General features: G+C 35.8%; 2 protein-coding genes across 2 annotated transcripts in view; one reads left to right on the top strand and one right to left on the bottom strand.

The window, feature by feature from the left end:
• Nucleotides 1-716: 716 nt before the first annotated feature.
• On the bottom strand, nucleotides 717-5,496 carry LOC128232321 (GPI mannosyltransferase 2-like). The gene is made up of 5 exons (XM_052945811.1): nucleotides 5,406-5,496; nucleotides 3,138-4,018; nucleotides 2,557-2,691; nucleotides 2,149-2,305; nucleotides 717-1,086 (listed from the first exon to the last, which is right to left on the bottom strand). Exons 1-5 carry the CDS (start codon nucleotides 5,493-5,495, stop codon nucleotides 793-795), a joined length of 1,557 nt encoding a protein of 518 aa, XP_052801771.1. The 5' UTR covers nucleotide 5,496; the 3' UTR covers nucleotides 717-792.
• Nucleotides 5,497-5,821: 325 nt separating this feature from the next.
• The window catches only part of LOC128231874 (synaptojanin-1-like), a 34,262-nt gene continuing 16,691 nt past the window's right edge, over nucleotides 5,822-23,392 (top strand). The window contains exons 1-14 of the mRNA XM_052945122.1: nucleotides 5,822-5,945; nucleotides 7,822-7,911; nucleotides 8,140-8,407; nucleotides 8,760-8,985; nucleotides 9,675-9,758; nucleotides 10,432-10,590; nucleotides 12,826-12,995; nucleotides 13,870-13,951; nucleotides 14,344-14,499; nucleotides 15,196-15,352; nucleotides 18,180-18,368; nucleotides 20,260-20,362; nucleotides 20,763-20,903; nucleotides 22,091-22,283. Coding sequence (XP_052801082.1) covers nucleotides 5,822-5,945; nucleotides 7,822-7,911; nucleotides 8,140-8,407; nucleotides 8,760-8,985; nucleotides 9,675-9,758; nucleotides 10,432-10,590; nucleotides 12,826-12,995; nucleotides 13,870-13,951; nucleotides 14,344-14,499; nucleotides 15,196-15,352; nucleotides 18,180-18,368; nucleotides 20,260-20,362; nucleotides 20,763-20,903; nucleotides 22,091-22,283 — 2,142 coding nt within the window. The remainder of the gene's footprint in view (nucleotides 5,946-7,821; nucleotides 7,912-8,139; nucleotides 8,408-8,759; nucleotides 8,986-9,674; nucleotides 9,759-10,431; nucleotides 10,591-12,825; nucleotides 12,996-13,869; nucleotides 13,952-14,343; nucleotides 14,500-15,195; nucleotides 15,353-18,179; nucleotides 18,369-20,259; nucleotides 20,363-20,762; nucleotides 20,904-22,090; nucleotides 22,284-23,392) is intronic.

The raw sequence follows: 23,392 nt of genomic DNA, 5'->3' as shown, positions 1-23,392 counted from the left end.
GGCTGGCTCAATGCCAAGATCAAGTCATTATTGTGTCTTCCTCAAGACAAAGTTCCTAGGTCAATCTTTCTATAGTTATTGAGAGGAAACAATGTGTGACTGGTGACCAACAAATTGTTTTTCAACTGAAGGTCACTGTCTTTGACCTCCTGACCTCAAAATCACTACTCATGACCAACTAGCATACCAAGTATTAGTTCCTTGGTCCAAGCGTTCTATAGTTATTGATTGGAAACAAAGTGTGACGTATTGGCTGACTAACGGCTTGACCATTAAAATCAAAAGGGATCATCTGCTAGTCATGGGTAACCTACCACTTTTTGATGAAAGTTTGACTGTCCTAGGCCTAACCATTATTAAGCCGACAAACTTCATAAGACTTGAATTTGACCTACTGACCTAAAAAGCAATAGTTTGTCTAACAGACAAGGGCAAATTACCACTAATTTTTCATAGTCCTAGCTAAGGTCGCATCATTCATGAGTTATTGTGTGGACAAGACTTGGTCTACCGACCAACATTTACACACATATATGCCCATTTTTAATAATAAAGTGGGCATAATAAGTTTATCAATATAGGATTTTCAAGGGTCCTCACAATGTGCAGGTCAAGTCAGCGTCTTGTGAGATATATTGTATACAATGATACATTGTCTGTACCGGTACTGTGTGCAAACCTTAAACTCATCATAAAAATCGTAAATTTCGTTTTAGATAATTTATTTTTATTTTAGATTTATTGTAAAACATAAGATTGAAAAAAAAAAATCAGAAAATTCAACAAATTTTTTTATGTCCATGGTAGAAAGTTTGAAAAAGCAACTGTACCAATTAAACAATATGATACAAAGTATGTGGTTACAATTCTAGTATTTAAATCCTGCTGTTGAAATGCAGTCAATTGTGATATCACTTTATTTCTCCACGTTTCATGCAAGTTTTCATCTCTTTCCACTTGTGGACAATCAGGGGAGGTAATATCATATCTGTTGAACTGTTTCTGGATTGCCTCCCCTGGTGAAATGAGATGGGCACTGTACCAGTACAGGACTGGGCAGGAAGAAAACACCATCCTTGTCAGAACCTGAAAATTTAAACAAACTTGTTCTTACTTTGAAAAGAACATAATTTAACAACAGTGTATGTATAAACATTAGGGGAGCATCTTATCCAGTGTGTGTATAACACATGATAAATTACATCATAAATGCTACGTTGAAAGGCAATATTTTGCTTCGAATGATGACTTAAAACAAAGATAACTTTCCTTTTTCTTCACCATTTTAAATGAAACAAAGGGCAGTCTATGCTTCTTAAAGAGCCCCACCTTCGTTATATTACCGGAGTTTGATTAGGTGAGCAGTTTCCTCAAACACTTAGTCAAACCTGTTTCCAAATTAATGTTTTGAAAGTGCTCCAATAGGTGGTTGTTTCGTTGAAAGGTTTGTCGAAGTGTTTTAAGAAACTAAACTTTCTATCAAACTTTAGTTAAAGAGCAAATGCAGGGCTATTTATGTGGCATAGACTGCCCTATGTTTCATTTAATTTTGTGAATAAATAGTAAAGTTATCTTTGTTTTACATGTAAGTCATTATTCGAAGCAAAATGTTGCCTTCCAACATAGCATCTATTTAATCAGTATTTTTTTCCACTTTTAAGACAATGGTGATGTGTCCCTTTGATAGGGGAAAAAGGGTTGTTTTTTTAGAATGGGAATTTTTTACCTTGGTATGGGAAAAATATATATACTTTTTCAGGACGGGAATGGGGTCGAATTTCGACCGCGAAAAAAGGGCCAGGAGAACATTTTAATTTAACTTGCAGATCTAAATAAGCATGGAGTTAATTTTACCAGTTTTCACTGTTGGTTTTGAAATATATCTCATTAAAACTGAGATTAAAGGATTTGAAATAAAATTCTTTAACAGTTAAGTAAATTTAATTATGGCAAAGGTAAAAGCTGTTGGGCGAAGATGCTGAAGCCAAAGACACTAAGGCTATGACAAAAAAAAGTCTTAAAAAAAAAAAGATGAACTTAAAACTCTCCACAGCTTGTGATTTAGTGCCAACATGTGCAAATTTCATCACCTTATGTTCATGCAGGTCATTGCATTACATGTACTTAGGTTATAGGATTTATACCAACCTGTATGTGGATACAGGCCCATGCAAATACAGTAAGTGCCAGTGACTGTACAACATGAGGTAGCAGGGCCACGCCCACCAGTCTAAAGTGGGGACCAGGATCTGCCTCCTTCTTGGCTGCACCATCCTCATCAAGGCCCAGGGTAACACAAACATACCTGGAAATAGATAACCCATATCAAATAAAACGTTTTTATTTACAACACCTGGTACTATATTTATTCATTTATATGGACAAAAGTCTTACAGCAGACTTGAACCAGGGCATGAAATATATCTGAATAACTACTTCTAATATAAGATGTACATTATTTAAAGAAGAAAAAAATGATCAAAGTGTTAATTTAAATAAGAATCTACTCTACTAACATTATAATAATATTATTAAAAACAAGCACTACTGATGTACTTATTGTTTTTCCAGAACTTCCATGCAAGGCTGAGTACCAGCAGGGTGGCGGGGGTGGCGAGAAGGAAGTTGGGCGTCTGTTTCCACTCCCAGTACTGGAGGAAACCCTGGTCCCAATAGTGGCTCTGAATGTAGCTGAAACATGCATACTTTATTTACAGCAAGCTTAGTACAAGAAGTTACAATGAAACTATTTAACTAATTCAATCACACTTAATTGCGTCAGTAATAAACAAGAGGCCCAAAAGGGCCTATGCTCTACTGCCATGAATTTTATGGTTATATTCTGATCTCTCATTCAAAGGGATGCAATCAGTGAACCACTACACATGTAGTTCCACGAAAGGCAAGAAAAATAATACAAAGTTGTTTCCCTTAGAAAATACATTTGATTTCATGATTAGTTAATAACACAGCTTACAAATACAAAGTAAGTGATTTCATTGTTTGATAATGACAGTCTGGCAAAACTTGTATACAAAACACAATAGTATTCAATATGAGTATTTTACTAATTATTACTAATATAGTAATACTTAACTAAAAAAAAAAAAAAAAAAATAAGATTTTTTTTTTACTACCTATAAGCTAAAGGCAATTTATCCTGGCACCATGATGAAGGTTCATCTCCTTGAATTTTCAGACCATTTTCTCTCCCATATGCCACAATATGCTCAGCAATATCCAGCTTGTAAGCTCCAATACAATAAAGCTTGAAGCAGTATAGCTGGTAGCCCAGGAATGGAATCACACAAATAACAACAAGGAACAAATATGGTATAACAGTTGTGGTGAAAAAGATCCATGGTATTGCCAAACTTACTTGCCAGTTCATCATGGCTGCTCTGGACAAATTTCTGATTTCCTTTAAGACTGATTTACCAAGCACATAAAGGAGGAAAAACATGTTTAAAGCTCCATTCGACCGTGTTACAAAACTCAATCCAAAATACACAGCTGCCATTGTCTTCCTATTTTGATGTAATTCTAGTAATCCTGAGAATGTCAGAAATGAGTAAAGACATTCGGAGTATGGAGCTGTCATGAATATCGAGGCTGGTGTAATACAGAATAACAGAGCAGCTTTGTATGCTATAGCATCATTTTTAAGAACTTCACTTCCAAGAGAGAACAAAACCTCAGCAGTTCTGACAAACACTGTCACATTCACTAATACTGCTGATACAAGAAGCACACTTGAATATTGTACAAGGAACTGTAAAGGAAGCAAAACAGAGTTCGCCGTCAATCTCACAAATGTTGGAAACAGAGGAAAGAATGCTAAGGTATTCTCGTAGGTGTAGCCATGTTCAGCTATGTGAAGAAAGTAAACCCCATCCCATCTTCTCAGTCCTCCAAACAGTGACTGTATGATGCTGTCCAGAAGGTTTCCTTCATTGATGTCATACGGAGGTTTGAATGCATCTGCATCATGGTCTGGAAGGAGAATGTTGCTAACCACCTAAAATAAAGAAACAAAATTACATGTTTTAGTATATTTACAGCACAAACAGTAAAACACTATTTCACTTTATATTGATAACTTTTCAAATGGGTGATTTGGTCAGCTATTTTTTTTTAAACATCAAATGACAAAGCATTACAATTCACACACTCAATTAACAATCTCTTATTTATTTGTAAGACATCACACAGGTCATATATTCTTATCTATTCCCAAAGACGAATTGCTTTAAAATCCTGTACAGAAATTCCAATTTGACAAGCTATCCCTGGAAGTTTCATTCGATATAAAAAGTGTTTTAAAAAGAGCACACTGTCATACACTTGACAAAATATAATTTAAAACACTAAACAAGTTTTCATTTTTATATTAACTTATTATTCTAACTACCTATATCATAATGAAATGTCAGTTATAGTGAATACTTGTATCATATGTTCTGCTGAGCATTTTGAAAACAAGTTTTTGCAGATTAAGGTATTCAGTGTTGATTCTTTTATTATTATAGCTCCATTCACCATAAGGTTAATTTTTTATTTCTGGTGGTCCCAAATAATTTTGGAATCATTTCAAAAGGGTTTCACTTGCAGCAGATGCTGATTACTTATAGTTAATATATATGATTGAAAAACACAGATCATTAACCTTTATTATCTATTTCAAACATAAAATACTTCTCTTAATACAATTTCAATATTACTAAAAAACCCTGTTTTTGCACAAACCTATTTAGACATTAGGGATTGGAAGAATCCCGTATAACATGTCTATTATTTTAGACTACAGCCCCAACCTATGAAATATGCACTGACTCTACTGAGTATATAGTCTGTTCGTTAAAAAAAAATAAAAAAAATGTGTGACTGTTCTAAGATGTAGTTAAAAAAGATTTAAACTGAAGATTTCTTTCAGCATTTCACCAATGATGACAATAATTCACCAATGATGACAATAATTATGTTCTCATTAAAAACTCCAGTAATAAAAAATAATAATGAAACACTAACCACACCAAAAAATGACTTAGGCCCAATCAATTAATTGTCAGTAGCACAGTTGGGAGAAACGTTGACAGGACTCCCCCAACGGCCACCACAGGTATTAGATGCATTGTTTTATATTGGGGATTTATTTTTTTGTGGAACTTTTTATAAATGATCATGTTCCAATCATTTTTGCTTTTAAAAATTACATTTTTTACTATTTTCTTTTTGTTGGAGGAGGGGGGGGCGTGCCCATACTGTGGGTCCTGTATACGTAACTACTGTACCGCCTGTGGTTAATTAGTATGACAAAAGTTGTAAAATCAGCCTATGCTAATCATTCGAAGTTTGCCAAGACTATAACTTTTATAATCATATCAAATAAATGACAATGCATTCACCTGAATAATCATAGTTGCTAATCTGCATGAAATGGCAAAGAATGCAATCTTCTTTAGTAAAATATGTTTGTTATTCATGGGCGCTGCCATCTTTGTTACTCGACAAGTGTGTTTGAAAAACGTGGATTTTCATTGGTTTAACAGTTTGCTGAGGACTAATCGTGTTGTTGCTTTCATATCAGAATAAGTCGCCATAGGCAAAATTTATGTAAACGAATTTTTATAAGTAATAAAATAGTTAATGCATACTTAAAATATTTCCCTTTATTATTTTGTTTAAATTTTATGAATTTTTAAATATATACCCAAAGAATTGAATATCTGTATTGAATGTGGAAAATAATGTTACTAAGATTGAAGTAACACTTTCGTCTAAACTAGGAAAGTAATTATATTCTTTACAGAATCCCATCAAAATGGCAGCGATCAGCAGAAATTTTAGAGTTTACCATAAACTTGAACCTCCCTTCAGCCTTATGCTTGAAAATAAAAGTATTGAAGATACGCTTATGTTCGAGAGTAATGCTGTCACCATTTTGTGTACGTTTCTTTTTCTGATTAGATGTTTTTGCTGTAATAATTCAATTTATCTTACGACCTATTGATCTTTCAATTATCATAAATGACATAATTTTGGCAGACGATCTATTTCAAATTATCTTATGTTATTGAACATGATTCATATTTCAATTTAAGCGGTCTTTACGAACCTTTTTATTTATGCCATTGTCATACCTTGTTGCACAGCAGAAAATGATAGTCCAAGCTTATTATATTCCCAATTGCTTATAAATATTAACATCAATGATCACAGACACAGGGTGCATTGTTATGCCACATCCATTGACCACGCCCCATTTTTTTAAAAAATAACTAAATATTCACAGGCTTATAAATAATGATGTGGGAACTGTTACTAGTAATAACTAACTGTATTTCCCTTTATTTGCCGATATGACCATGTTCAGAAGGCCATAACTTTGTCAAATCCAAACCAGACTTAACATTTTTGTGCTTTCCTTGGAAAGTTGCTATCCATCTTTAATATGTCCACATAAAAAAATGCCATTTCTATCCCAAGATGCAAAAAAATATGGCTAGCCTACCCGCCAGTATTACTACCTGCTCATTTTACCTAAGTTTTCCTGACTAACATTTAAAAATACATTAACCTGCTATAACAGACAATGCGAATGTCCGTCGGACATGTCCGGTATATTTCCATTTTGACCGACGAAACTTTTGTTTTTGTCGGTCACAATGTCCGGTGAAAAATTACAGTCAGCACCGTTTCATTTTCGGAAAATTTACTTTCAGTTTCTAAATAAATGTTCAGAGTTATTTTTAACTATTATATCATGATTATTCAGGGTGTTAATCCGTGTATCACTATTTGTAAACCCCGTTTCGACATGTTTCCGTAAAAGCCGATAAAACGCGTAAGGTTCAGATCTCAGCTCGTACTATAATACTTTTATTTTACGGAAATGTTTGGAAATTGCAAAATGTTTTTATTTTCGGCCAAGTGGTTCCCGGCAATCGTGTTAATTTAAATATGATGATTAATATACCAAGCTGACTTTCTTTCCGCTCTGTTTAACATTGCCAATAACAAGAAATCTACTTTCGTTTTTGCGTAAAATTTAATGTTGTGCCTGAGTTTGACTTGTAGTACAATTCGTTACATTTTATAACTGTACTGTATCTTTAATTTAAAGATGAATTAAAAGAGTAAGATCTAGCTGTTCCATGGGTAGGCGAACCAGATATGAGGGGTTTTTTTGGGAGGCAAAGGAAGAAAAAAATTATGACATAAGATTCGAATATTGATTTTTTTTTACATGATGTTTAGCATTTTTTGCAATTTATTATAGTACTGTAGGACAAATCTTACCAAAAAGATCTAAACCTGTTATAATGGGGAATTACAAAACTTATTTAAAAAAGAGGCTTAAATCAAGGTTTAGGCTGATGTAACCGAATACTGTTTGTAACATTGCGACAGGTAAAAATTTGTTGCGACAGGTAAACTTTAAGTGTTTACCTGTCGCAATGTCCTGTGAAGGAGAAAAAGTTTTCGCGTTGTCTGCTATAACACCAAAGCTGCACATCAAATTGGAAAAACAGTTAGTTGTTACTAGTTACAGTTCCCTTATCATTATTAACAAGCCTTGGGATATTTTATTTATATTGGGGGGAGGAGGGGGTGTGGATATAGAGGTGTGGCATAACAATGCGACCTGACCCTGTGGTCACAGGTAACAGGTACATTACTGATGTAGTCTTAGAAGTAAGACACATTCATAACAAAACTCAACAGTCTCCTGTATGACAATCATTCAGAATGGGGTTTATGTGTGATTCTTAATCTACATAAATGTAACTTATATGATTTTTATTTGATTATTTCTTTTAGCCTCAGCAGAAACTGACACAATTAAAAAGCAGTATTCGAAGATTTTAGATGCGTATGGTTGCCTTGGAGTTTTAAACTTGAATACAGGAGGTAAAATATTAATTACTATCTGATGTGAATATTTTTTATTCAATTTCGTTGGTTACACGTACGGAAACAATATCATTGTGCTACTTTATGTTAGTCATTTATGTTAATGTAAATAATATTTCTTATAATTGTTTCTACATAAAAAACACTCTTATTAGAAGAATTCTAGAAAATATGTTAGCCTAAGCATATTTATATAATTGAGGTAAGGTAATTTATATATTTCAGGAGATGAGAATATTCTATACCTGGTGCTTGTGACGGGCTGTGTGTCTGTTGGTAAGATCGGCGACTCTGAGATCTTCTGTATCACTGCCACCCACTTCGTTTCCCTGCAGAATCGCCCAGGTGATGAAGACAGGATTGTGGGAGTGAGAAATGTACTTAACTCTCGGACTTTCTACTTTGCTTGGAGCTCGACTGGTGTTCCTTGGGATCTCACTCTGTGCGCTCAACGCAAAATCCAGGACCATGACACTGATAGCAGATTCTTTTGGTAAGCTATTGGTTTATTGAGTTTTTAGCTTTATATGCTTAAATTACCAGTTAAAAGTTATGAGAGAAATTCAAAGAAATATAAAAACAGTCCTAATGAATTGTTATAAATCTGTTTAATCTCTTCCTTCCCTTCATCTGATAGATAAGTTTTCAATATTTCAGTTTGTATCTTTAAGTGTCGGGTTAAGTCCTTGACAGTTGTGAGATTAGAAAGTCCTTTTATTTCACCCATTTGTTATGTAAACATAACTATAACTAAGTAATAAGCCAATATATTTTTTACAGTCGTACATTTTTATGAGATCTTACTTATTTGCATTACAATATATAATTGTACTTGTATTTTGCAGGAACCGTTCCATGCATGTTCACTTGCAGCGGTTTGGTATTGATTGTGACACCTGGTTGTTCAAAACCATCTGTGGTGGAGTGGAGATTCGCACAGTGTACGCGGCCCACAGGCAGGCTAGGGCATGCCTCATCTCTCGGCTCTCGTGTGAGAGGGCGGGAACGCGCTTCAATGTGCGAGGGACCAACGATGATGGTCATGTGGCAAACTTTTGTGAAACAGAGCAGGTGGGATAATAATACATTGAAAAATACAGGGACAAGCCCAGTAGTTGAAAAAAAATAAAAATAAACCTGTTAAGGGGCACAAGGCAAGGGCCCAAACAACAATGAACTAGAGACACAAACATATTAACATCACATACACAAACACCAAAAACAAACTTACACCACATATGTAAATACAAACAACACAAACAAACCATACCCTCATCAAAATTGCTTATCTGTTAAATATAAGATAACAATGATGTTGAAGTTAGAATAATCCTGAAATCAGGATTGAAAGATTTCAATTTTAGACAATCGTACATTTGATTGTTTTTTTGCTGGACATTTGCATTGAAAATTGTAAAAAGTAATTTGAAAGGGATATTCATGGTTTTGAAAGCTATTTCAACAGCCTTGCTTTTGGTCTGAATCCCTCAAGCTTTTCAGCCCCATTCTTGGGGTTTTGGTCTGTTATCACTCTTGTGTTAAACATACAGATTAAAAAAAGCATGTATTGTTTAAATTATTAACTTCAGGTACACTTACTTTATATTAAATGCAAACAAAATAGAAAAAACAATAGATTTTTAATTCATTCGATTTTTGAAGGTTTATGCACTCATTTTTCAAAGATAAATTAGTATGCCATGGCCATTGCTGATTTGACCCTTCTGCTCATACCAATAATAAATGCTGTTTCTTTTCAGGTGATATTTTTGGATGGGCTGATAGCTTCATATTTGCAAACCAGAGGTTCTGTGCCATTGTTTTGGGAACAGCCAGGCATACAAGTAAGATAATCATTTTGTTTTGTAGCTTTGTCTGAATTTTTATTATACCCCCAGATTCATGGGAGCTTTGGAGGAGTTGCGTCCCTGCAAATTCTTGTTTTGCATTTAGCTTAAAAAGAATTGCACCTACATTCATGAAACTTCATAGGAATGTTGGTCAGATTCGGAAATTGATCACCTGCTCTTTGTGTGACATTTCATTCAGTCTAACAAGAGTTATGGCCCTTGACTTAGTAAAAATGGTCTGAAAAATACCATTTCTATGTCCTGACAGCCTCTGGGTATTTTAATATAGTTTTTGTGATATAGCTCTTATTTGAATTGCAGTGTAGTTTTCAGAGTATGGAAAAAGCAGACTTAAAATTTTCTAATAACAAGCCTAAATTATTGCACTTACCATCTGCTACATTGTACATAGTTTCAGAAATGGTGCACGGCCCAATACTAATTGTATAACAAGTCATATGTGACGTAGACCTTAATTTTCATGATCAACACTATGCTAAAGCTGTTACTTGTTTTACAACAAAGTCAAGATTAAATGCTTTAATTTTCAAGTCTCAAATTGAGACTCAAAGAATTAGTTAATATGGGCCCAGGGCTAACAGCTTTGTGCTAAATTTGATCACAGCTTTGCAATATGTACATGTACAAATGATTTGTCCCATGCCAGGTTGGATCTCACAAAGTGAAGATGTCGCGAGGGTACGAGGCTAGTGCCCCGGCGTTTGAGCGTCACCTGGGCACACTGAAGGAGCAGTACGGGGAGCAAGTGGTCGTCAATCTATTGGGCCGCAAGGAGGGGGAACACCTCCTCAGTCAGGCTTTCATGGTACGTATAGGGGCACAAGATGTTCTGCACCATGGTGAGATTGCAATGCACAATGAGGCCATTACTCTACCCCAGTTTTATGAAATTTCTTAAGCATAACAAGCTTAAGTATCTTAATTCATTTATTCGAATTGCATTCTCTAATTATTTTTACAAAAGAAATTATACCAAATTTCCTTCCAAATGAGAATATTACCCCGTTTATATAAAAACAGAAATACAGGAAGTGGGCTTACATGTAGCCTGTTATAAGTTGTGTTTGAGAAACTGTATGACCTTTAGACTTTAGACCTTCCTGTGTAGATAAATGGTTTCACAAGATGAATATTTTAACTTTGTTGAAATAATCCTTAAATTATCAGATGTTTGTATGTTATAAATACTTTTGTTTAATTTGGTTGTATTTTTTTACACACATAAATTACTGAATGGGGTAGTTTTACTTAATGAATGAGTGATGCCACTAACAGAATGATTGATTGAATGACAGATTAAATACTGCTTTTTGAAAGACTTCTCCATCCCCAAGGCTTCTCTCTTTTTCAAACTGGGAAAGGCAACTTCTCCCTAAAATTTGAATCTAGCAAGAACCCTGGTTAAAGTCCATATACTTATTCAAATTATCATGATCATCCATCCATCATTAATAAAAAAAATGCTACTGGTAAAGTTTCATTTTAAGGTTACAAAATGTATTTTTACCGTAAATACTTTTTAAGTTTTCACTGGGAACAAAAATTTTAATTAATAAAATTGCTATGTAATAGTAGTAAAATTTTGTCTTACCTCCCTTTAATAGTTAATATAACACTAATACCTTTATTATGGGGTTATTGAAAAATGTGATCCATGCAAAAATAAAATAATATAATGGTTAATCAATACATGGCTTTTTCACCTTCTTTGCTAGGGGCCGAAATTAGGCTACTTCACAATTGGGAAAAATGGCATTTTTTCCCAATTTCCAGATATATTTTTTTTTCACAAATCCCAGATATTTATGCCCCCACAAAGTGGCGGCATATAGGGTTGCCCTTGTCCGTACGTACGTACGTACGTACGTACGTCCCGAAGATTGTTTCCGATCTAATTCTTGAAAACCGTTTGTCCAATCCTCACCAAACTTTAAACACATGTTTGTGACCATAATATCTTGATCAAGTTCGATAGTCATGGAAATCGCTTTAGTCATTTAGGAGTTACGGCCCTTTTTTGCCAAAAATTCCCGAAGATTGTTTCCGATCTAATTCTTGAAAACCGTTTGTCCAATCCTCACCAAACTTTAAACACATGTTTGTGACCATAATATCTTGATCAAGTTCGATAGTCATGGAAATCGCTTTAGTCATTTAGGAGTTACGGCCCTTTTTTGCCAAAAATACTTCAAAAATATATGTTTCCAATCTAATTCTTGAAAAGTATGTGTCCAATCCTCACCAAACTTTACATACATGATTGTGACCATAATATCTTGATCAAGTTCGATAGCCATGGAAATCGCTTTTGTCATGTAGGAGTTACGGCCCTTTATTTGCAAAAAAAGACTTGAAAAATACGTCCCGAAGATTGTTTCCGATCTAATTCTTGAAAACTGTTTGTCCAATCCTCACCAAACTTTTAACACATGTTTGTGACCATAATATCTTGATCAAGTTCGATAGCCATGGAAATCGCCTTAATCATTTAGGAGTTAGGGCCCTCAGATTATTTTCCCAAAAAGGAAGATCTTACTTCAAAAATTTACTATAAAAATTTATTCTGGTTGAGCAAATTATTCTTTTTTATCTTTTAAGTTGACATAAGAAGAAAGCTGTATAATTTAAATGTTATTCGAGGACCAATTACTCCATAGAATTATATTGTTATCAATTTCTCATTTTGAGATGTTAATGCATTTAAATTTCCCAATTTGCAGAATTTCACGCCTTTAAATTTCCCAAAATGAAAAGGCTAGGCCTCTTCACAATTTTTGGTGAAAAAGCCCTGCAATATAAATTAAACATTGACATCTCGATGTTAATATCTAATATGCACTTACACATCTTTGCATCCTAATGATAGATGGATATGGTCATTACCTAAAAAAAAAGTGATGCCTTATACACCAAACAATCATGCTAGTGATATGTAAAGAGAAATGGCATGTTTCATTATTTTATTTTAAATACTAGTAATCGGACAGCATTAGTCATTAAAGTTTAAAATGCATTTTACAAACATCTTCATCAATTTTAGAATCACCACAAGGCTTCAAGATTTGCCCATGACATTCCTCTGATATCATTCGACTACCACACGGAGTGTCGGGGCGGGAACTTGAAGAACCTGGAAAAGTTGCGGGCCATACTCCAGAAATACTACGATAAGTTTGAGTACTTCTACAGTGAGAATGGAGAGAAGAAGAGGTATGGGGAGAGGCCATTACCTAATCATGTGCTGCCGTACACCATACTGTACACTTTCATAAAAGCCACCTGTAGAATAATAATAGCACTCCAACTAGGCCAAAATAGCAGGGTTGGGCACCCAGCTGCCCTTTTACGGCACCCTGCTGTGCTCTGTTTTTGATAGAGTCATTTTTCAGAATTAAGTAAAGAATAAAAACATCATAGTTTTGACACTGAAGTAAAGATCACAGCTAAGGTATTTATAACAAACTGTTAGTATTGAAAGAAGTTACAACACATACACAAAAGTGATAGGTATTCTTTGATCATGTTATGCTCTCTCTTAACAGTCTTTTAGTCTAAATACTCTCAAATAATAAATCTGTGCATTCCAATCAAACATGATCTTGAAGTTTTCTACATCTGTAGGCAGAACAACTTTTTTTTACTGCAGTATGATATATATTTTCATAACAAACATGTAAAGTTATGAACTTTCATATATAAAAGATTAATCAATTGAACACATTTCACTGACAATAAACAGCAATAGAAGCACTTAAAATATGGTTAAAAGTAAAAAAAAAGTAACCATTCACAAATAAATTTATAAAACATGGAAACATTTAAAAAAAAATCAAAATGTAACATGAACAAGTGTATGGTATGGTGTAAGATTGCCCAAATTTAATTATAGTCATGTGGAAAAAGTTCAAATAATTTAATTGTTATAATAAGAAACACATTATCAGTGGTTGACATTAGTACCAGCCTAAAAAGCTACAATAAGATAAAAAAATAATCAAGTCTTTTGCTAACAATGTTGCTATTAAATAATCTATTGAACTATTAATAAACCTGCCTGTATATACATGTGAATGTTTCTTGGCAGGTACCAGACGGGCACTGTGAGGACCAACTGTCTTGATTGCCTGGACCGGACCAATGCTGTACAATGTCTACTCGGCCTACAGGTAGGGTAAGAGTGGTGTTGTTTCTAGGAATGTAAGCTGTTTGAGAAACATAGCTAGAAAAAATAACATATATTTGATACTGCCCCCTGATCTATAAAGGGGCATACTCCGGTTTGGCTAGTTCATAGATTATATTTAGGAACCAAAAAAATATATGCTTACTTGTGATTTATCTTAGTGAAATAAAAATGATATTTCACTGTTTGAAATTTTAACCTAGGATACAAATTAAAATATAGAAAAGAAAAATGCTACCAATAGTATTCATTGTACAGAATTAAGTAATCAGAACATTTTTTTTTCTGAGTCACTCTTTCACTTTGTTTTAAAGCATCTTCCAACAACAGACAACAGTGGTCAAAACAAAAAACAATACACCTTTAAATTTTCAGATCCTGAATCGTCAGCTGGAGGACCTTGGTCTGGCGGGGAAGCCGCAGATGGTGTCCCGCTTCACAGAGATTTATAAACAGATCTGGATCCTCAATGGGGACCACATCAGCATGATCTACGCGGGAACCGGTGCTCTTGGGGGAGGCAGGTCCAAGGTGAGGGATGGTGTAGAGTTGATGAAAGAAAGACATAAATTTGGTAAAAGAATACATTTACATGAATAAGAAAGCTGTATGGCTGGAATTTGCTAAAACGAAAGTACTGGAAGGAAGACCTTGACAATAGTACCCTAAATGACATATAGGACACACTTTTTTCCGCAGAAATCCTAAAAAAAATGCCTGTGTCTTTTCTATAGTATACCTTATGATGTCAATCAACCAATTACCCCACAACAAATTACTGAAACCTGTTAGTCACCCTATTAAAAATTGTGGTCTTCAAAGGCAATATTTGAGCAAATATCAACATTTGCTGAAAGTGTCCAGCCTTCAGTGTCTTAGTTTTAATACTAATGATTGACCACAGTTTTTACACACCATGAGCGAGTCCCTTTAATAGAGAAAAATGGAAGTGTTTGTTAACATTTCACTTTAAAGGGATGTAACTCACATCAATTAATGTATTTAGTTATATTTGCTGTGGAAAGTTACGGTAAGCATCAGCAGACGAGAACAAATAAATGCAGTTGGTTATTTTAAGGATTCATAATTGTAGTATATTCTGTATAAAGAAAAGTAAATAGACATGCATACTTTGAAGTGAATTTTAAAGGTGTGAAAATCTCCCTCTGCCTTACTATATTTTCATTTAGTTTGATGTTGCATACAGATAACTGTTTTATGTTGCAGACCTCAGATGCTGCGCGGTCAGCTACGAGAACAATTCAGAATAATTTCTTAGACAACAACAAGCAGGAGGCCATGGACATTTTGCTGTTGGGAAGCACACTGAGAGGAGAACTAGCTGACAGAGCACGAGCGCTACTCACCACACGCAGGATGAACGGTATGGATGAGTGGCTTTACCATTTGGCCTATGATTACAAATGGTATAGTCCAAGCTTCTTAGACTTCTCTTTGACAAATCCATAGTGAAACACTACAGCCCAGTGTCTGAATTTCTGACGATCTTGTATTTGAAAGTATTGGGAAGTATCACTTTTATAAACTGATATTGTGTTATACCAACACTTTATCTAATAATATTATAATGTTATTAGTTTGGTGATTTCATATTGGCCTAGTTATTTGTCCGAGGTTAGATGTATTTGACTGAGCCCGAAAGGGCGAAGGCAATTACAGCTGACCAAGGACAAATAACTGGGCCAATATGAAATCACCTAATTAATAAGTATTTTGTTAATTACCGTAATTATTACCATTTTGGTCACAAACATTCTTATAAATTACCTTTAGTTCACATTGTAGTCGTATTTATCCCTTATTCATTCATGGTGTCTGCTTTTTATGCCCCCAAAGGTGGGCATATTAAAATCGCACCGTCCGTCCGGACGTACGTGTGTCCGATAACTCGTGTCCGGGCTGTAACTTTCCCTTGTATGGACAGATTTTAAAATAACTTGCCACATGTGTTCCACATACCAAGACGATGTGTCGTGTGCAAGACCCGTGTCCCTACCTCTAAGGTTAAGGTCACACTTTTAATAGTGTTTATTCACAATGGAGTGCTGCATATAAGGACATAGAGTATAGTTTGTCGTGTCCGTGCTGTAACTTTCCCTTGTATGGACAGATTTTAAAATAACTTGCCACATGTGTTCCACATACTAAGACGATGTGTTGCGTGCAAGAGCTGTGTCCCTACCTCAAAGGTCAAGGTCACACTTAGGTGTTTATTCACAATGGAGTGCTGTATATAAGGACATAGAGTATAAGTTGGCGTGTCCGGGTTGTAACTTTCCCTTGTATGGACAGATTTTAAAATAATTTGCCACATGTGTTCCACATACGGTACCAAGACGACATGTCGCGTGCAAGACCAGTGTCCCTACCTCGAAGGTTAAGGTCACACTTAAGTGTTTATTCACAATGGAGTGCTGCATATAAGGACATAGAATATAGGTACAATGTAGTCGTGTCCGGGCTGTAACTTTCCCTTCTATGGACAGATTTTAAAATGACTTGCCACATGTATTCGACATACCAAGACGACGTGTCGCGTGCAAGATCCATGTCCCTACCTCTAAGTTCAAGGTCACACTTAGTGTTTATTCACAATGGAATGCTGCATATAAGGACACAGAGTATAGTTTGTCGTGTCCGTGCTGTAACTTTCTCTTGTATGGACAGATTTTAAAATAACTTGCCACATGTGTTTGACATACCAAGACGACGTGTCGGGTACAAGACCCATGTCCCTACCTCTAAGGTGAAAGATACTCTTAGTGTTTATTCACAATGGAATGCTGAATATAAGGACATAACAGTGTAGGTTGTTAAGTATGGGTGGTATTTTTTTAAGTTCAGAGGCAATTTAAAATAACTTGCCATATGTATTTGACATGTAAAGGCAAGATCAAATTTTCATGTACTGACCTTGTTCATAGGTCAATGTCACATTCGGGGGCATTCGTCACATACTGTGACAGCTCTTGTCTAGACTTGACTTTGCTGATTTTGACATGCATCCTTAAAGTGACATTGCACATACTCAAATCCTATATTAGCCGAGTTTTGTTGATATTGGCCGAGTTTGATCGATATTGTGCGAGTTCTTGCATATATTGTCTTCAATTGTCTGGTATTTGTACCGCAATTGTCTCTGTATCTCGTCAAATACGTAATACTGTGAAATCATTAATGTTCGTGGGTATGAAATTTCGTGGTTTGCCGAAAAGAAAACAATTTCGTGGGTACTTGAATTCGTGGATTTTCATTTTTGAAAAAAAAAATCGAAGATGCGATCGTCCTAGATCGTCTGCATAATATCCACGCGCTGGCCCGTGATTTCCGTCTTCTACATCACGCGGTTTATGACACTCGCTAATGTGGTACGACATGCCAATTAGTGCATATACCCATGTCACTTATCGATTTAATTGGGAATAAATGTAATAAAAGAAGATGTACCCTGATCATAAATACAGATAGGGGAAGCCATTGAATGCCAATTAAGAATTTTGCAAACTGTGAAAACACCGAAAAGGTGCGTATATTGTCACGTTCGGTGCTTAGTAACCTTCAATATACTAGTAATCGATTAATTATTTTATTAAATAAAAAAATCGAGTATGGACACTCATCACGCACATCTTGTAAACTTGGAGATTTTCATTAACAGCACACGTTTAAACACGTGCTTATAACTGTCATTTGCTGCATAAAACACATTTAATTGATTTGGTTTATTATTTGTTTAAGGCAGTTATAATATATTAACAGGAATAATGATCGTATGTTATACAGTGAGACAGGTTTTAACACTGTATACTGCGACCTCTGTAAATAATATACTAGAGTATGTACGTAACAAGGCAATTGAAAAAGTGAATAAAGGGTTTATATTTCGTGGGATCTTGAATTCGTGGATCACCCAACCCACGAAAACCACGAACATTAATGCCCCACGAACATTAATGATTTCACAGTAGTTTATTATTTAAATCCAATAACAACTAGTTATAGTAAAGAATAAGAATATTTTGTGTTTAACTAAAAGGGCCTTTCTCAGTCAAATTTCCCCTTTGAAGGGCTTGGTCCCATACCCCTACAGCTGAAAGATGGCCTTTTTGATAAAGAGAAGAAATAAATAGCATGTCCTTATTGCCAATGTCATTTCAAACAGTATAACAATGTTTCTTTCCTTGTTTTAGCCCCTCCAGCAGTACTGTACAATGTTGTGAGTCGCTACAGGGAGTATGTCGACACAGAGAATGTTCGTGTCTGTGCCGGCACATGGAACGTGAACGGAGGAAAACATTTCCGCTCCATCGCCTTCAAACATCAATCCATGAATGACTGGCTCCTAGATGCTCCCAAGATGACAGCGAAGACCAATCCTGGTAGGATTGTAGTTTAGTTAATACTAAAAAATATCATCTTGATTGTGAAGACAGTTGAAGGTGCTATGTCCATCTACTGGCATGAAACTAGTTATATCCCCACAAACGAAGTTTGAGGGGGTATATAGGAGTGAGCTTGTCGGTCGGTCGGTCAGTCGGTCTGTCGGTTTTCATGGTTTCGGGACTATAACTCATGAAAGGCTAGACAGATTTGAACAATTTTTGGTACACAGGTGTAACATCAGAAGATACAGGTCAAGTTCGATATTGGGGCTGGTTGGGCCAAGGTCATGGTCACTGTTACTAAAAATAGAAAAACGGTTTCCGGACGATAACTCATGAAAGGCTTGACAGATTTGAACAATTTTTGGTACACAGGTGTAACATCAGAAGATACAGGTCAAGTTCGATATTGGGGCCAAGGTCAAGGTCACTGTTACTAAAAATAGAAAAACGTTTTCCGGACGATAACTCATGAAAGGCTAGACAGATTTGAACAATTTTTGGTACACAGGAGTAACATCAGAAGATACAGGTCAAGTTCGATATTGGGGCTGGTCGGGCCAAGGTCAAGGTCATTGTTACTAAAAATAGAAAAACAGTTTCCGGACGATAACTCATGAAAGGCTTGACAGATTTGAACAATTTTTGGTACACAGGTGTAACATCAGAAGATACAGGTCAAGTTCGATATTGGGGCTGGTCGGGCAAAGATCAAGGTCACTGTTACTAAAAATAGAAAAACGGTTTTCGGACGATAACTCATGAAAGGCTTGACAGATTTGAACAATTTTTGGTACACAGGTGTAACATCAGAAGATACAGGTCAAGTTCGATATTGGGGCTGGTGGGGCCAAGGTCAAGGTCACTGTTACTAAAAATAGAAAAACGTTTTCTGGACGATAACTCATGAAAGGCTAGACAGATTTGAACAATTTTTGGTACACAGGTGTAACATCAGAAGATACAGGTCAAGTTTGATATTGGGGCTGGTGGGGCCAAGGTCAAGGTCACTGTTACTAAAAATAGAAAAACGGTTTCCGGATGATAACTCATGAAAGGCTAGACAGATTTGAACAATTTTTGGTACACAGGTGTAACATCAGAAGATACAGGTCAAGTTCGATATTGGGGCTGGTGGGGCCAAGGTCAAGGTCACTGTTACTAAAAATAGAAAAACGGTTTCCGGTTGATAACTCATGAAAGGCTAGTTTTTCTTGTCAGCAGTGTAACTTCTAAATTACTCAACAGATTTAAATAAAAGAATTCATGCATGATAAAAGAAGATGCAGTGTGCAGTAACCTTGGAGTTATGGCCTCTTTTCAAAGGAATGGTTTGCCATTCCTGTGTCCAGGCGGCATTTGGGGGTATTCGTCACTCCTGTGACAGCTCTAGTTATGGTGTACTTTGGAGAGGCCATGAGAATTCACAACCTCTTGTGTGAGAGGCCGACATCCTTACCACCAGACCACACACACACACTTAAGAATTGTAGCCTATTTTTTCGTTGTTTACTTATTCTAGTACCATGGTTATATACATGAGGAAAACCCCTAGAAACCCTTAAAAACGTTTAAATATTAAAATGACCCCACCCCCCTTTTTTTGGGGGGGGGGGGGTGGAGTTGCTTTTGGTTGTTACTTGTTGATAGTATTGACACTCGTTTCTTTCAATTTGACTAAGGCACCTTAAGAACCCATTGCCAAAATGTTACATCTTGGGTGATGCTCTTGTTTTACTGAAAATAAAAGACAAGCATTGGCTTCACTCATCGGCGCACTACTTAAAAAGGTCCTCCTTAACTGCATGATAGCAATCATATATGATTTAGAATGAATGAATTCTTGATATATATACATGTTAACCTACCTTTTTAATTCTGTGCACAGAGATGTTGGATCCATCTGTGGACTATGATGTACCAGTGGACATCTTTGCCATCGGATTTGAGGAGATGGTGGACCTCAATGCCAGCAACATTGTTAACACAAGGTAAGCAGCACCCTGACAGTGGTTTTATTTTGACTGTTACTTAAGAGAGAGACATTAAATATATATAACCAATGTCACGCTTAAATAATCAGCTTGGTGACGTAACTTGATTCCTTGGGCTACTTCATTTTCACATCTGGCCAGGTTTTCGCAGATTTTGTCTTGAATGCAGTTAGTAATAGTGTAATCTATTTTGGAGATATTCTCTGTGTTGAAGTTAGAGTTTTGTCCCTTTGGTGTTCTTTCATACTGTGGCTTGCAAATTGAGTGTAGAAAATACAGTCTAGTTTAGAGTGTGGTTTTACTAGAATATATATCAGTAAAGTTCTTCTTACAGAAAAGCATCTTTTAACCTACTAATATTAATCATTATAACTAAGTTTGTCTTCATCCATTGTAGCCAGACAAATTCTCGAGAGTGGGAGAAGTACATACAGAAGACGATATCAAGGGACCACAAGTACGTTCTCCTGACCAAGGTCCAGCTGGTCGGCGTGCTGCTTTATGTCTTTATACGACCACAACTTGCACCGTACATCAGGTAACAGCATGCATCTGCACAGATGACAGTCTAGCCCAGAGAAAATCATGAGTGAATGTCTTTGCTATAATGCACTTGTCAATTTGCTGCGGGCAATGCATGCATTTTCAAGTTTCAGATGACTGTCTAGCCAAGAAAAAAATCATGTTTGAATTACATTGCTATAATGTACTTGTGCAAATCATGATTGAAAGTCTTTGCTATAAAGCACTTGTCAACTTGCTGCGGGCAATGAATGGACTGTCTAGCCAATAAAAAATCATTCTTAAATAACCTAGCTATAAATGCACTTGTGCATATCATTTCATAGTTATAAGTTGACTGTCTAGCTCAGAGAAACACATGTTTGAATATCTTTGCTATAATGCGCTTGTCAAGGGGCAGAAGGCAATTCATGTATTGTCAGTGTTCAGTTGACTTTTCTTATAATGCACTTGTCAAGGGGCAGCAGGCAATTCATGCATTGTTGGTATTCAGTTGACTGTCTAGCCTGGAGAAATCATGTTTGAATAACATTGCTATAATGTCAATGGGCAGCAGACAATGCATGCAATTTCACCTAGTTCAGTTGACACTTGAGCCCAGAGAAAAGAATTGAATTTAAATATCCTTTCTATAATGCACCTATCAATGGGCAGTTGGCACAGGCACGAGTTTTAGGCAAAATGCAAATCATGTCTAAATTCCAACCCTCGGGGGAAATTATTCATGCATCAAAAATATTTGAAAAAAATCTGGCCAAGTCAATATCCCATCTTTGGTGGAACATCGATAGGTGCATAATCAGGTTTCGGGGACAAGAGATTCCTATGGTTAAGTCTTTTAGTTTAAAGTTCATTATGTATATTTTCATTTTTGGAAATTGGAGTAATTGAAAGCTCTTATTTAATCAGAGAATTTTGATTGTCTTTTTCATTTGGTTGTAGGTTTTTTTGCTATAGATATATGATGTTCTATATGAAATAATATGGAACTGAAAATTTGAAGGGCATTGATAATGCTTCCTGGTGTTTATTGCCAAGTAGGGTAGTAGGTATGAACAAAAACTGAAAAAAATATCAATGTTGATGCAAAATTTTGATAGTTTGATATTCCAGTGTTTTCTAAAGCTGTAAAAATCTTTTTGGTTTGCAGCAAATTGCTACCTTGCTGGCTTAGATAAATCTAACTTTTATCTCCTCTCTCAGGGATGTGGCAGTGGACATAGTGAAAACGGGCATGGGCGGGGCGGCGGGTAACAAGGGCGGAGTAGGCATCCGCTTCCTGCTTCACGCCACATCCATCTGCTTCGTATGCGCCCATCTTGCTGCTGGACAGTCACAGATCAATGACCGCAATAATGACTACGCAGAGATCTCCAAGAAAATGTCTTTTCCTATGGTGCGTTTCTTTGGAATATAAATTAAATATCAATTTAGAACTGAACATGTTATTTTACCCCAAGTTAATTATACCTGGGGGCTATATAAGAGTTGCGCTCATCATTGCGCCCTGAAAAATATTGTCCAGCCAGAGTCTGCGGGTACTTCTGTGATGTTTCCAGGCAAACCAGTACTGCCCTTCATGAAAAAACTTCAATCAGTTTAATTTATTAAATCAGTGAAATGCTGTTGTATTATTTGTCAATACTGAAAAGTAGTTTACCATAACATATCAAGAAATATTTTAAAACAAGAGATAATTATTTTGATCGTAATTTGTATAATAATTTGTTAATGATGATTTTATATACATGAAAAATTTGATATGTAATGCCAAATACCTTGATATTTTGCGGTCTGTACTTGGCTAAATTTTCTTTCATTTTCATGATTTTTAATTTCTCTGACACAGGAAGTTTGCCGAGTATGTTCTTATGTTGTTACGTATTTAGATTAGTTTAGACTTACAGCCTATCATTATGCTAAAAGGATGGTCTTATGGTAAAGGTGTCCATTTCTCACTTAAGAGGTTGTGGGCTCCATACCCACCTGGGTGAGATTGGGCTAGTGGTATAGGTGTCCACCACTCACCTAAGAGGTTGTGGGCTCCATTCCTACCAGGGTGAGAGTGGTCTAGTGGTATAGGTGTCAGCCTCTCACCCAAGAGATTGTAGGTTCAATATCCACTAGGGTGAGAGTGGTCTTATGGTATAGGTGTATACCTCTCACCCAAGAAATTGTACAACCAAAAGATAATGGGTTTGATCCCCACCATGGGAACTTTATCATGGCCTTCCAAAATGGACACCAGTACTGGTTTCTACCTAGGAAATAGACTCCAGAGTGATTCTATAAGCTATGAGTTTTCGTCACAATCTAGCATAAAGACATTAGCATAAACTATCATGCTATCAATAGGCGTACTTTAGATATTGTTGTGAGTCAATCTGTGATGATTTACAGTGATTCTTATTTATGCTCTTAGTATGCTGCATATTTATGAAAAAGAAGCGGCTAGTTCTACTTAGTTATTTTATTTATATTATATTCAATATTTATTAGCTCCTC

The sequence above is a fragment of the Mya arenaria genome, chromosome 4, assembly GCF_026914265.1.
Source record: "Mya arenaria isolate MELC-2E11 chromosome 4, ASM2691426v1".
Taxonomy (NCBI): Eukaryota; Metazoa; Mollusca; class Bivalvia; order Myida; family Myidae; genus Mya; species Mya arenaria.
This window is presented reverse-complemented; position numbering and strand designations above follow the sequence as displayed.